This window comes from Toxotes jaculatrix, chromosome 16 (assembly GCF_017976425.1).
Source record: "Toxotes jaculatrix isolate fToxJac2 chromosome 16, fToxJac2.pri, whole genome shotgun sequence".
NCBI classification, from domain to species: Eukaryota; Metazoa; Chordata; class Actinopteri; family Toxotidae; genus Toxotes; species Toxotes jaculatrix.
This window is the reverse complement of record NC_054409.1, coordinates 19283545-19295992: the sequence shown is the minus strand read 5'-3', so window position 1 is coordinate 19295992 and position 12448 is coordinate 19283545. Positions and strand designations below refer to the sequence as shown.

At 41.0% G+C, this 12448-nt stretch overlaps 2 protein-coding genes across 2 annotated transcripts; one reads left to right on the top strand and one right to left on the bottom strand.

The window, feature by feature from the left end:
• Nucleotides 1-900: 900 nt before the first annotated feature.
• LOC121195774 (serine/threonine-protein phosphatase with EF-hands 2-like) lies at nt 901-5713 on the bottom strand. The gene is made up of 18 exons (XM_041059434.1): nt 5662-5713; nt 5523-5540; nt 5379-5387; nt 5145-5272; nt 4945-4999; nt 4593-4768; nt 4353-4467; nt 4177-4223; nt 3931-4097; nt 3686-3722; nt 3359-3508; nt 2892-3245; nt 2515-2700; nt 2171-2313; nt 1893-1999; nt 1598-1761; nt 1398-1485; nt 901-1141 (listed from the first exon to the last, which is right to left on the bottom strand). Exons 1-18 carry the CDS (start codon nt 5711-5713, stop codon nt 957-959), a joined length of 2181 nt encoding a protein of 726 aa, XP_040915368.1. The 3' UTR covers nt 901-956.
• Nucleotides 5714-9239: 3526 nt separating this feature from the next.
• On the top strand, nt 9240-11995 carry LOC121195584 (growth/differentiation factor 6-B-like). Its single transcript, XM_041059147.1, has 5 exons — nt 9240-9361; nt 9982-10139; nt 10269-10358; nt 10481-10611; nt 11538-11995. The coding sequence occupies exons 1-5, from the start codon at nt 9240-9242 to the stop codon at nt 11685-11687; spliced, it is 651 nt and encodes a 216-aa protein (XP_040915081.1). The 3' UTR covers nt 11688-11995.
• Nucleotides 11996-12448: the final 453 nt, after the last annotated feature.

Below are 12448 nucleotides of genomic sequence, written 5' to 3'. Positions count from 1 at the left end.
AATGAGGTTATATACAGCTGCATTGTTGTGGACCCTGTGTTTACCTCCTTGGGTTAGCCCTTTCCAGCATCTCATCAAAGTAGAGCTTGAGTTGATAGGATTCATGTCCTGGATTCACATCCCCACAAGGATGAAAGACTGATTGGCAGTTGAACTGATTAAGCAGCTTTCAGACAGATTATATCCCCTCGTGCAGAAGGGTCACCCATATCCTAAAGGTCTGAATTACACAATGGTTTTGAGAGCACAGGTAGAATTAAAATACACTTATGGCGCTTACAACTTTGTGGAGGTAGTGACTGTAAGACGATGGAAAACGTGGGTGGATAAAAGTACGCATGATTGTACTTTAAACAACCAGAAACACTTAATGTAGACCACAAAATGAAAAATACTGACAGTAATAGGGTAATACCTTTGGAAAGGTGTGTTCTTCAGAACAACTTTTTTATGCTTTTCTAATGTTTAGGACAGAAACTAATGATTAGTGTCACTATTAATCAGCAAAGTGTAACGGTTGGGCAATTGAACCTGGGGAATGTTTGGCCTTTTTAATTAGAAAACTTAAATTATTAATTGACTGTCAAACTATTTGCTTTTTATTTTGCTGAAACATGAAAGGCAAAGACAGTATCATGTGTTTGATGTTTTTTTTTTAAATAGGTCATCATTAAGTTATACACACTCTTAAAAACACAGCTTTCACTTCTTGAATACACTTGAATGAAAAAAGAATATGGTAAAAAAAAAAAAAAAAAAAAAAACAAACAGCCAAAAGTCTAAGAGGTAGAAAAAAATCCAGTTTGCACCTGGATAAACAAAAATGCTCTCTGTCCAAACTACTGATCATTCAAAGTTCCACAGATTTGTGTCCAGATGAAAAAAGTCTAACGAAGACAGTTCTTGGTGTTCTCTATGCAGCAGCTACAGCAGCTACAGCTCCTGGTCCTGTCCTCTCAGGCATGTGCAGAGAGGTCTACCAGCCGGAAAGCCTCCATGAACTCATTGATATCGATGCTGCCATCCTTGTTGAAGTCGATGCTCTGGGCCAGGTTTGTGATGGCCTCGTCGCTGATCTCTGTCTTGAGGTGAGAAGACAGGAGTCTCCAGGTCTGACGAAACTCCTCGAAAGAGATCAAACCTAGGTGGCGACATGGAGGAAGAGGTCATAGTTTTAAATTGTCCAAATTTCTGGCATAGGAAATCTGAGTTGTGTCATGTACTGGGGGAATTGTTAATACACTTAGATTATAGAAATACTTCCGTAGTGAGACCCCTTGACAAGAAGGTGTTACAGTCCCAGCCAATAAAATAAATAGGTACAGTGTTTACAGAGTAGGTAGGAAAACTGAGGCGTTGAGATTGTGTCTCAGAATTAGGCTAAGCTTCTTACTGACCAGAGTGATCGGTGTCTATGATTCGGAAGATGGTTTCCAGGTTGGAGTGGTTTTTGTACATCGTCTCCAGGATGCTGGTGTCAGATATCTGTAACAGGAAAGACAAATCGATAATGGTTTTGCACGTCTGTGTGTGTTTGAGATAGGGAGACAGGATGAGACACAAACACATGCACTGATGCTGGTAGAATAAGGCTGACCTCTAGTCTGGGCTCAGTGATGGAGAGCTCTCTTATCCACTGCTGATAGTCCACCATGCCATACTTTGTGCTGTTGACAAGCTGAGGGCGTAGCACCCTCCAGGGCAGACCCAGATTCAAGACGCTCTCTGTGGCACTGGCCCAGTGCCTTAGACAGATCATCCCTGAGACACAGATGGGAAGATACAGTGGGATTATAGTTACTGAATCACTGTTTACATTCTGATACACTGCAATTAGAAGGCGATAGAAAGTACTCCTGTGCTGTATATGACTGCTTTTTTTTGCCAAGTACCTGTGTTGTTAGGGTCAAACTCCTGGAAGGCTCTGATGAGATCTGACTTGTGCACAAACAGCTGTTCCCTCAGAGCTCGCAGAGCTGATCTCTCCGTCCACCCGACACTGTCAAAAAACAGGGAGAGCAAAAACATTTTTTTTTTTACTTAAACTGTATAAATCTTGGAGTAACTGTGAAATAAACTGGCAAAGGCTAATCATCACTGTGCCCACATGAAAGTATTTAAGTGTTCTTTTTAAATTTTTTCTTTTTTTTCTGTGATTTTTTTTTTTAACCTTTGTCTCAGGGTGAGCTCTCTGCACGTTCGACTGGCCTGATACTGAATGAAGTGTGGGACCAGATCAGGGCCCATTCTGATGTAGGCTCCTCTGTTGCTGCCCACCTCATAGTAGTTAGATGCTGAAAATATAGTCAGCACCTGGATGAAACAGGAGACAGTTGCTTAATATGCTAAAGCTGAAAGACAAATGCTTAGATGAGCAAATTCATACTCTTACTGCCATCAGATTACACTGTCTCTTAACAATAACAGTCTAAAAGTAATTGCTTCCATATCCATAATCACTCAAACTCTTCTTTCCCTCCAAAATCTGTGCCTTATGTGACTCTTTGCGTTCACCCTGCGGTTGTGGCAGAACTCGTAGCCGTCCTGTTTGCACTCGTGGGAGCGGATGAGGAGCTGCAGGTTGTGTCTTCCCAGCACTTCCTCAGTGACATCTGGGCCCCAGTAGCAGCCTCCACCTCGCACCTCATTGGGTATGCAGCCATTTTGGGGCATGGGGTCACTCCACAACATATCCACTATCTGGGTGAATGAGTCAGTTACAGTTAAAATATTCTGTATTATTAAATCACTTCACAAAGGACTGTAAATTACAAAGTCACACAGTATTAAAATGTGTGCATTCTGGAGCACTGCTGCTTCTGAAGAGTCCATGTTTTCCATCTGCCAAAACATCAGCCACTACTCAGATCCATTCCTTGTCTATCACTCACCTGTTTCCACTCATGCTCATCTGTCTCCCCTGTCTCTCCACACTCTGGGTCTGAGTCAGAGTCAGACTTCTGCAGCTCTCCATAGGACTGGTCAAACCCAGCCAGCCTGCGCCTCCTCTTTAGCTCCTCTTCCACTGACCAGTTGAGGTGAGCGCTCATGGGCGGGTTCTGCAGCGAGCGGCGAGGGTGGTCGTGCCTTTGAGCCGGTGCCGAGCTGTGGTGAGTCAGAGAACACACTCGACGCCGGCCTTCTGCTGGTCTGTCAGCCTCCATGTTTTTGTTGTTCATTGTCTGAGTCTTGCTGCCATTCACTGCATGTTGGCTGGGCTTAGGAGGCCTGAGGGCCGACACGTACTGCACACATTCAGAAACACACAGCTTAAACACATGTGCGTATCCATTTTATGATAATATTTCTACATTTGCTGCAAAAAAAATCACTAATTGGTGCTGGAGGGCTGTCTCACTTTGTGTCTGTTCACTTTGGCGATCGTGTCGAGGTCTGTCGTGTCAGAGATCCCTCCATGCACAATCAACACCTTGTGATCGATCACCGTGGCCAGAGGCAGCCAGCTGAAGATCTTCTGGAGAAGCTTTAGGATCTTTTTACCATGCATCTGCAGACCAAGTTAGTCCTATTTATTATTATAAACTCCATGTCTTATGCCAGTTAATTACATGTACATGCATGTAATGTAATACTATGATGTTTACTTTTGGTACATTTTGCATAGGTTCTGCTGAGAGCAATATACTGTAATACTGAGGTTAAAGTAAAGATTCACAAGACCTACCCTGTATTTTCCCAGAACTTCTTTAGTGAAACCATATCTGGAGAAAACATCCAGAGAATAAGCAGATTAGTTCACGTATCAGCTGTAGGTTGAATATTAACAGACTAACTGCATAAAGCCACAAATGAGTATACTGTGAGTAACTTCACAGAACCATTAATTCTGAGAAAACAGGCAGAACAAGCCACTGAATAGGTTTAAGAATGAGAAAGCAGCGTGCAGACTGTGAGCTAAGCCTATTTCACCTCAGGTTAACAATGTGGTCCTCATGGTTCCCTCGGTTCAGGTGGACATCGTTGGGATAGACCAGCAGGAACCCAAACAGGATGAGCAGGATCTCTAAGGAGTTTTTGCCACGATCCACAAAGTCTCCATTGAAGACATACGGTTTCTCACAGGATGGCAAACCATTCTGGACAGATAAAGTCCAAGGTGTTAATGAAGTCGAACATCACTCACTGACAGTATGGTGATTTAAGTATTGCGAATACCTTATAGAATATCAGCAGCAGGTCTTCAAGGTGCCCGTGTAAGTCTCCTGGGTAGGAATAAATAATGTCTTAATATTTGTGGCAGCTCAAAGTACACTCTGAATATTTCAAGGGCAATAAAAAGAATATAAAATATAAAAGCAAAATGTGTCTAGGAAAGGCAGGCTGATGTGCACCGCATATGGTGATCTCCTTTGTATGGCAGGTGGAGACGTGATTAATATTTGTAAGGATTCTTAGAAGTCTCCAGGTCTCTCCAAGAAGCTGCAGAACATATCGAGCATGGAGCTGCTACTGGGAAAAAAAACACACGAATAAACGGAGTGCTGAAGAAAAAGCCAACTATTAGAAACTTGTGTCGTCTTGTCTGCTTTTGGTATCTGACATGAGTGTGCTTTATGTGCCCTTGTGCCTACTTGTTTGTGCTTGAAGGCCTCCACCAGCTTCGACACCCCACAGAAGGTCATGGGGAAGGTCAGATGGGGGCCAGTGTAGCTGTCGGGCACCTCAATGCTCTTGTAACAAAAATATCTCTCCCACTCTGTGTCGCGACAGATTTCATTCTCGCGAAAGATATGAGATATTAGGTTTCCTGCATTAAAGCCAGAGAGGGAAAGAAAGGGAAGTGGATCAGCGCAGTAAGGGGAAATGCCTTTACGTTCCTCAGCAGGGGGTGGAGCAGGTGAGCTCAGATTATCTCACTAACAGTAATCTAATGAAATCTGCAAGTCAGTGAATTGAAACAGGAGTTGAGAGTCATTGTCTTACTTTCGCTGCTTGCTGGGGTGAAGTGGTCCATTAGGAAGCCAAAAAAATTGTAGAGCTGCAGGAAGAGGAAAGAGAATCTAAAAATTCAAGGTTAGCACGGCTAATCAATCTAGTTGTGTCACTGTGGAAAGGTCACATACATATAAGATCAATTAATATCCACACTGTGCAAACCCTTTCCCAAAACTGTGTGACCTCACCTTAATCTGGTCTTGCTCTCCTGCATATTCAATAGATTGGAAAATGTTCCACGTGCACCTGCGTCTCATCTCCAGCCGGGCCACATACTGACGGTACCAGCGCTGGATCAACAGAGCCGCTCTGATTGCTGAGAAAGAGAAGAAGCGGGAAGGGTTTGTAGCCACTGAGGTAGGATCTTCCTCTCGCCACCAATGATTTCATTCACTATGTCAGATCTAGACTGGAAGACTCACCAGTGGCAGCTTCACAGAGTGCATAAAAATAAAATGGAGATTACAAAAGTTATTTGAGCTAATTTAGACTTTTTTTTTCCTCTGATAGTTTTGAACACAAGCTGTTAAGTGTAAAGACAGGATGGATTAAAACAAGATATTTACCTGGGACCGAGATGCTCACTAAAAATGACAAAAAAAAAAAGATAATGACAGACAGTGAATTATTGCAGTAATTAGGAACATTTCTTTGAAAACTTAGAAGCTTTACTGTTTATTAAAATGATTCCCAAAATGGCCACACCTCTGTCACACTTCTTCAGCTGTAGTTCTGGTTTTCCCAAGCCACATCCCATGACCCTTTGTTGTTGTCACTGTCACAGACAAAAATACTTTCATTTGTGAGTCTGAGTGTTGCAAAACACAAGGTCAGATATAATGTAATAATAGATCTCTGTATACAATATAACACATTTTTCTGTTATTTTATCAATTTCACTGCACATTTCGATGTTTTGATCATAAATAATACATAATAAATCACAACCTAACCCTGACAAAAACTAACTAACTAAAAATCATTTGGAGAAATAATTCTTATTACTTGTAATTACTGGATCTTTTATAACACAATTGCTAAAGCATGTATAGAGTAGGTGCTCAAAAAACCTAAATTTTACCAAACTGTAACCAAATAAAAACAAAGCCCTGGACTGGCTCAAAGTAACCTTACCTGGCCACGCTACCTTTTTTTCATCACCTCCTCTCACTTCTTCAGCACCTTTAATGACATCTTGTCATTTTTTTCTGCAGATTTTCCAGCCACACATTATCTCATAGACGTTTCCATTTCCCAGGCGCAGCAGCACATGTCCCAGTGGCTGTAATGTTATAATTGGATGTCCCTTCTCTGCAGCTACACACCCTCAACAATCACAAACACAAACACTGGCTAAAAGGCTTGTGAACAGCAGAGCCAAGTGTCTTGGACAGGCCCTGTGATCACTTAAACAAAACAAGATGCAGGTGGATTAGGATTAAACCTTACTACGGCTGGCATCTACGCTCAGTAAACGGATGAAGGCTCTGATAAAGGGCAGCAGCTGTTTTTGAGAGGAGGTTGCGTTGGCCTCGGCTCAGGTCCTGTGTCATCATTTGGACGAATATGACAACTGTTAAATTAAACTGCTAAATTAACTTACAAACTATTTAAAACCAGTTACCTGATATTATGTACAGAAATTCTTCATTTGACTCCTCCATTCTGAACATAGCAGAGGCCAGTGTGGATGTTTTAGCAGCAGAAGCCGATGGTGGTGTCCTATTCTGCTTCTGCTAACATTTTCATCTGTGCGTTTTGAACATTTCACCCACACTTTGAGCTCCGTTGACATCAGTCCACACAATTTCATACAGAAACACCCTGCAATGTAGTGTTACCCAATGCAACAAAACCGCAAATCCTCTGCTTCGAAAGAAATCTTGCACAGCTTTCTGACAGTTTCAACAAAAAATAAACATTATATTTTTCACAAAGGTAGTATTCTTTGCAGGACTAGTGGAGTTACATTGTTACAGTAGGTGTCCCTGTTATTTTGTCACCCTGCTATCTGCACTAATCATATTCATGTCTTCGTGTGCAGACATTCATTTTGAAATGTATCTCTATAGCAATATTTCCGGCAGCTGTATTTGTTTTAATGCAGCTTGTCTATCTTTCTGCCTGCTACATTTTTAATAAGTCCATGTTAGATTAAACACTGAGCAAAAGTAACCATCTTTCAGAAACGGCCTGTACAACTCCCCTTGAGTTCTTGTGTGTTGAACTAAGAATGTCGTCTCTGTTGTCTGCTTGTGGAACATCTGCACCATTCACCCTCCACAATCTCCCATCTGTGCATAGAGGCTCTCTGTGATCCCAGCCAGGAGCAGCAGCCGGTGGTGTGACTCCTAGCAGCACTACAACAAGGAAGTGGTGGGAGACGTCTGGTACTCAAGGACTCTGCTCATTCATGAATGGTTACATGAGGTCTAAAGTATCCCACAGTGACCTGAGGTGTGTGTGTGCATGTGTGTGTGTTTATAAAGAATATGGCTGACAAATTTGTATATTTTTGTTAGTGTCTGCAAATCTCATGAAAAGACCAAAATCAAGAATGCTGTAATCCATTTCCAATAATATAAACTTGTGTAATTTTTTCTTTTCTCACAGGAGCCACAGGACTAAACTACTGTACTGTATAGCATATATTAGGTCCGGTTTTTGTTTTATATGTGCATGTTGTAACAATCATTATTTCACCACTGAAACATTACAAAAAATAATAATACACCTGCTGAGTTACGGTGTTCCAGCACTAAGAAGTAGAGACCTGTCAATAATTTAAGACCTGTGATGGGGATCTTCACACTGTTGTTGAGACCTGTAAAACGTCTTAGGCAAGAGCTCCTCACATATTTGTGCTATGATGCCCAGATTGCCCGGGTTGTTAAGGGCACAAAGTTACGAAAGATTTGACAGTGGTAGAAGAGGTATTCTTATCCTTTACTCAAGGAAAAGTGTCAACACAAAAGTATAAAAATATTTCATTACAGCTAAAATTAATGCACGCACGAAGAAAGGCAGTGTTACTTTCTGCAGGTCTGCGTCTCAGACGTAAGATGCAAACCTACAGTGATGAACATGATCTTCACTTCAGAACCATCCTGCCATTTTATATTAGCTACAAAAGAAATCATTGCAAGTCTTGCAAGTCAACCACTTTAGGCCTCACTGAGGAGAGGAGAGGGCACCTCAGGACTTGAATTTACCATTCCTTGCATGTCTCTCTGATCCTAACTGGCTCACACAGCTGCCAACACTGCCAAGCTTTTTTTTTTCCTCTGGGATTCAGATATTATCATCACCTGCAGCACCAATTATTGCTTTGTGTCACATTTCTTCCCTCCTCATCCCATCCTTGAAAGACAACTGTAAGGGAATAATATTGTTATTATGTTTATCAGGGGAGATTTCTGCCTTTCATGTCTGGCCAGTAAATGGGAGTTGTATTAGAAACTGATAACAAATAAACCCAAATGCAGAAATGAATGGGCAGCTTGTGTTCTACAGTTTTGTGGTCTGCTTGTGAAAACATGTAAAAATAGGCACTCGTTGTAATTCTTCCCATGCTTCTCTGGAATTGCTGATAAAAAGTTTAAAAAATGCAATTTCAAATGTTTTCATGGCCTGTGCCCTCTCTGGATTTGGATTAAGGCCGGTTGAAGGGCCAGACATTGTTCAAACCCACATAGCTTTATTTTATTTTTAAATTCTAGAGGAGATCCCAACATTTCAAAGAGATTCCAGATATGTCAGGGGTAATTTTTGGGAAAAGGTGTATAAAATTATGTACAAGACATTTAGAATAATTATATTTGATCGAACAGTGAAGCTCACAACTCCTTGCTTGGAATATTTTGCATTATATTATGATGCATTGGTGGATCTCTAGTTAGGTGTGTAGTTCTCACCAGTGTTGTGATTAATGACCACTAGAAAAAGATCAGATGTGTCTTAATGTGGCATGCCTGTGTATCATTCTTTTTTTTTTTTTTGCCTCATTCTCACTCTCCTTCCTGTTCTCTTTCACTGCTGGATCATCCTCCTCTTACTCTTTCACACAGAACAGGGGACAGGACAACAATGTTAAGTATCTCAAGGCCAAGCTGGGGTACAGGAAGATAAAAACCCAGGTTCCCAGGCCCTGAGAAACAATACCTAGCACAGCATCCCTGTCTCGTCCCTCCTATTTCCTCCTCCAGCCAGACACGCAGAACCAACTGCAGCCATTCGTCGGACTCGAAACCAGTTCCTCTAGCAGACCATCCAGCTCATCCACCATGTCCTTTGCGTTCATTGTCATGACAATGCTTCTGGGCTCTTCAGTGGCGATCGCGTTTGTCTTACAACCATTCAAGGAAGAAGTTGCAACCACTGCTAATTCTCCTGTTTCCCTTCACAGGTCAGTATCAGACTTGTTTACACACAAGCCTGTGCCTATGCAGTATTGTGCTTTTGTTAATAGTGACATTTCTTTGCATGCAGCAAACATTTTAAAGCGATTTCCTCAATATTGTCCAAAAAGACGTGAAAAGTCTTGTGTGGACTAAGGTTATAACGTTTTCATAATCCATCAGGTTATATATCATGAGGTCTATATTCATGCTTGTGTGCTCAGACGTGTTTATGCAAGTGAAAACAAGATACCAGATCCTGTGTGTGATTCAGGGTCACGTTGTACATTTGGCTTTCTAAGAACAATGTGCACAGATGTAACACAATGTTCAGGCGTAGTCAGTCACTCTTACTGCAAGACTTCTCTAATGTGGCTTAACCAAATGTTTGGAAACGCTTGAGTGTGGTCGGGTGTGAGTGTGTGTTAAGATTTAACAACCATATCTGACACGTAGTGAAACAGAGTACCTACAAACTAATGTCTTTAACTTTTGTCTTTACTGTAATGTTAACACAGTAAAGTTAACCGGTTTTTGTCAAATTAAAATGTAAATCTCCTATTTATATGTGTTGCTTTTTAATAATTTAATTATTATATTTTAATGTGATCCTGTATGTTACGTTCAGGTGCCACGGTGAGTCGCTGCAGTCTATCAGGAAGGGTCTCCTCAGAGCTCTCAACCTGCAGACTGAGCCATGGCTGCCTGCTGGTGGGCTGGACAATGTCACTAAGCAATGGAAAAGCACCTTCAGCACCATTTCTCACAGTGCCAAGGACACCGCAAGTAAATGAAATTTGAACTTTAGAAACTAGTGTAGGTCTCACACTGTTCCAGCCTGACCCTGATCCTTTGTGGTCAAGCCCAGCCAAATGTCTAAATCACTCTTCTTTTATTGCTTCTTTTCCCATGTAGTTCCAGCTGCAGCAGTGTCAGTGTCACCTGATGATGGAGACAGCACAAGCCTGAGGTGCTGCTCCATGGCCTCTGAGATCTTCATGAAAGGTACTCAACAATGTGTGTGTGTTTGTTTGTACTGTATGATGCGTCCATAGTGACATGCACTTATACATGAAGAATACAGTAATCCATGCAAATGTAAATATCCAATATCTAATGTTGGCTAGATCTGGGCTGGGACAACTGGATGATCCATCCTTCCAGCCTTACCATCGTTCAGTGCGCACTCTGTAACCCTGAAGGCAACACTGTGCAATGTCCATCTTCCCACACCAATGTCCAGGATGGCAACTCACAGGTATAATTCTCCAAGACATTTGAATAGTGAAATAAGTGTCTGCAAACCTCAATTATTTTACATTGTTCTGATTAACATTTCTGAATTTCTAATGAAGTTGAAGAATAAAGTAGAAATACTTAAGTATGAATATTACTCAGAGTTACAATCAAGCACTGTGCTTGAGTCTAGGTAATTTTCCACCAACATGCCGGAGTTTGAGTTTTACTGCCAAGATAAATTAACTTTGCCAAATACAAGCCAAGACACTCCTCATAGTTGGTAAACCAGAAATCCAGATTGGTACATGGCAGCAGAACTGTATTATGGAAACAGAAGATAATGTGTGATGAATGTGTGGACAGAACTGATATGATATGATATGATATGATACAGATACTGTGAATTAAAAGGGCTCATTTTGCCCCTATAATCCAAACAACTTTTACTGTGGACTGTGAAGGAGTTCCCAGTTTATTTGCTCACCTTATATTCAAATGCTTCATATCATATGTTTATCCATGTGTTATTGCGTGAATGCAGTCTTATGAGAAGTGTACATGAAATTGCATACACATATTAATCTGTTATGTATATAAAAAATTCTAGTTCACATCTTTTGAAATAAAGTACTTGCAAGACCTCCTTTGTAATTTTGTGATCACTTTTTGCTGCTCTGATTGGCACTGGTTAAAATTAATTTTTATTTATTCTTCATTTTGTATGTAACACCCCCATGGTACCCTGCAACAAATGTTCTTTTTTGCAGTCACTGTAAATGTCTTTTACTTTATTGGTTTGTCATCACTGAAAGTGGCCTTCAGTAAACTGAACTTTATATCTTAGAAGAAAAAAACTGAGTTCAGTAGATCCTTTTTTTCCCAGTCTTGTTGGAGTATTAATCTCTGTTACCATCCCTGACTCCTCCTCTGTTTGTCCTTCTGCAGGTCCAGGTGCCATGTTGTCAGCCCAACTCCCAGGACTCTGTGCCTGTCGTCTACGTGGATAAATTCAGCACCCTCGTCATTTCCTCTGTGCAGCTGACCCGCAGCTGCGGCTGTGGACCTGGAAACACCCAGCAGCCCAGCAGAGAGTAAATTTGTTTTATCAGCCTGAGTATGTGACATCTGTGAGCCACCTGGCACACAAACAAAAACACAAAATTCTGAAAAACCAGACAGTATCATCATATGCAAGCCTGTTTTCTCTCACAAACACTCATGCTGCTTTTGTAGACTATTTCTCTTCAGTTTCAGGTGTTATCATTGAAACGTGTGTTCAACACTGAGCGTGGGAACCCAAGCAAAGGTTCTCTAAGAACTCAATTTTGCATTCCTGTTTCTCTATTGTAACCAGAAAGAATGATGCAAGTGGCAGCACAGATCTGAGTTTGCCAACCACAAAAAAAAACCTGATGAATTATTATTATTGTTTTGAGGGTTCATTTTTATGTTGGGGTGGGGGGGCGCATACTGAACTCAGTCATGGATTATTGTTCTCAAATTACAATCTGCATTTGTCTACATTTGTTTTTAATTAACAGTAAAAATATAGTTTACCCAGATAATTGAGCTTCCAAAGATTTTGCAGGGCAATTTAAAAAAAGTATTAAAATTTTAGTATTTCCCTTGCAACAAATGTTGGAAACAGTAAAGTGAAGTGCAGCTGACACTTGTGTGATAAATGCTGCCAGTTTATCTTGAAATAAATCTCATGAGTACAGAGCACTATTTATAGTTACTAAGTGTTCCCTCCAAAAATGTGTGACCGTCCAGAGCCAAATCCTCTCACAGGCCAGTTGCCTCTTGTATGATTTGTGAAACAACTATTTCCTCTTATGGAAAAGAATTCAATTTAA

Coding starts and splice junctions, on each gene's coding strand:
- LOC121195584 (XM_041059147.1), top strand. CDS start 9,240: ATGTCCTTTGCGTTCATTGTCATGACAATGCTTCTGGGCTCTTCAGTG. Junction 10,359..10,480: donor CTCTGAGATCTTCATGAAAG/GTACTCAACAAT, acceptor AATGTTGGCTAG/ATCTGGGCTGGGACAACTGG. Junction 10,612..11,537: donor TCCAGGATGGCAACTCACAG/GTATAATTCTCC, acceptor GTCCTTCTGCAG/GTCCAGGTGCCATGTTGTCA.
- LOC121195774 (XM_041059434.1), bottom strand. CDS start 5,713: ATGGGATGTGGCTTGGGAAAACCAGAACTACAGCTGAAGAAGTGTGAC. Junction 2,701..2,891: donor ATGAGCATGAGTGGAAACAG/GTGAGTGATAGA, acceptor TCATTCACCCAG/ATAGTGGATATGTTGTGGAG. Junction 2,314..2,514: donor AGTTCTGCCACAACCGCAGG/GTGAACGCAAAG, acceptor TGTTTCATCCAG/GTGCTGACTATATTTTCAGC.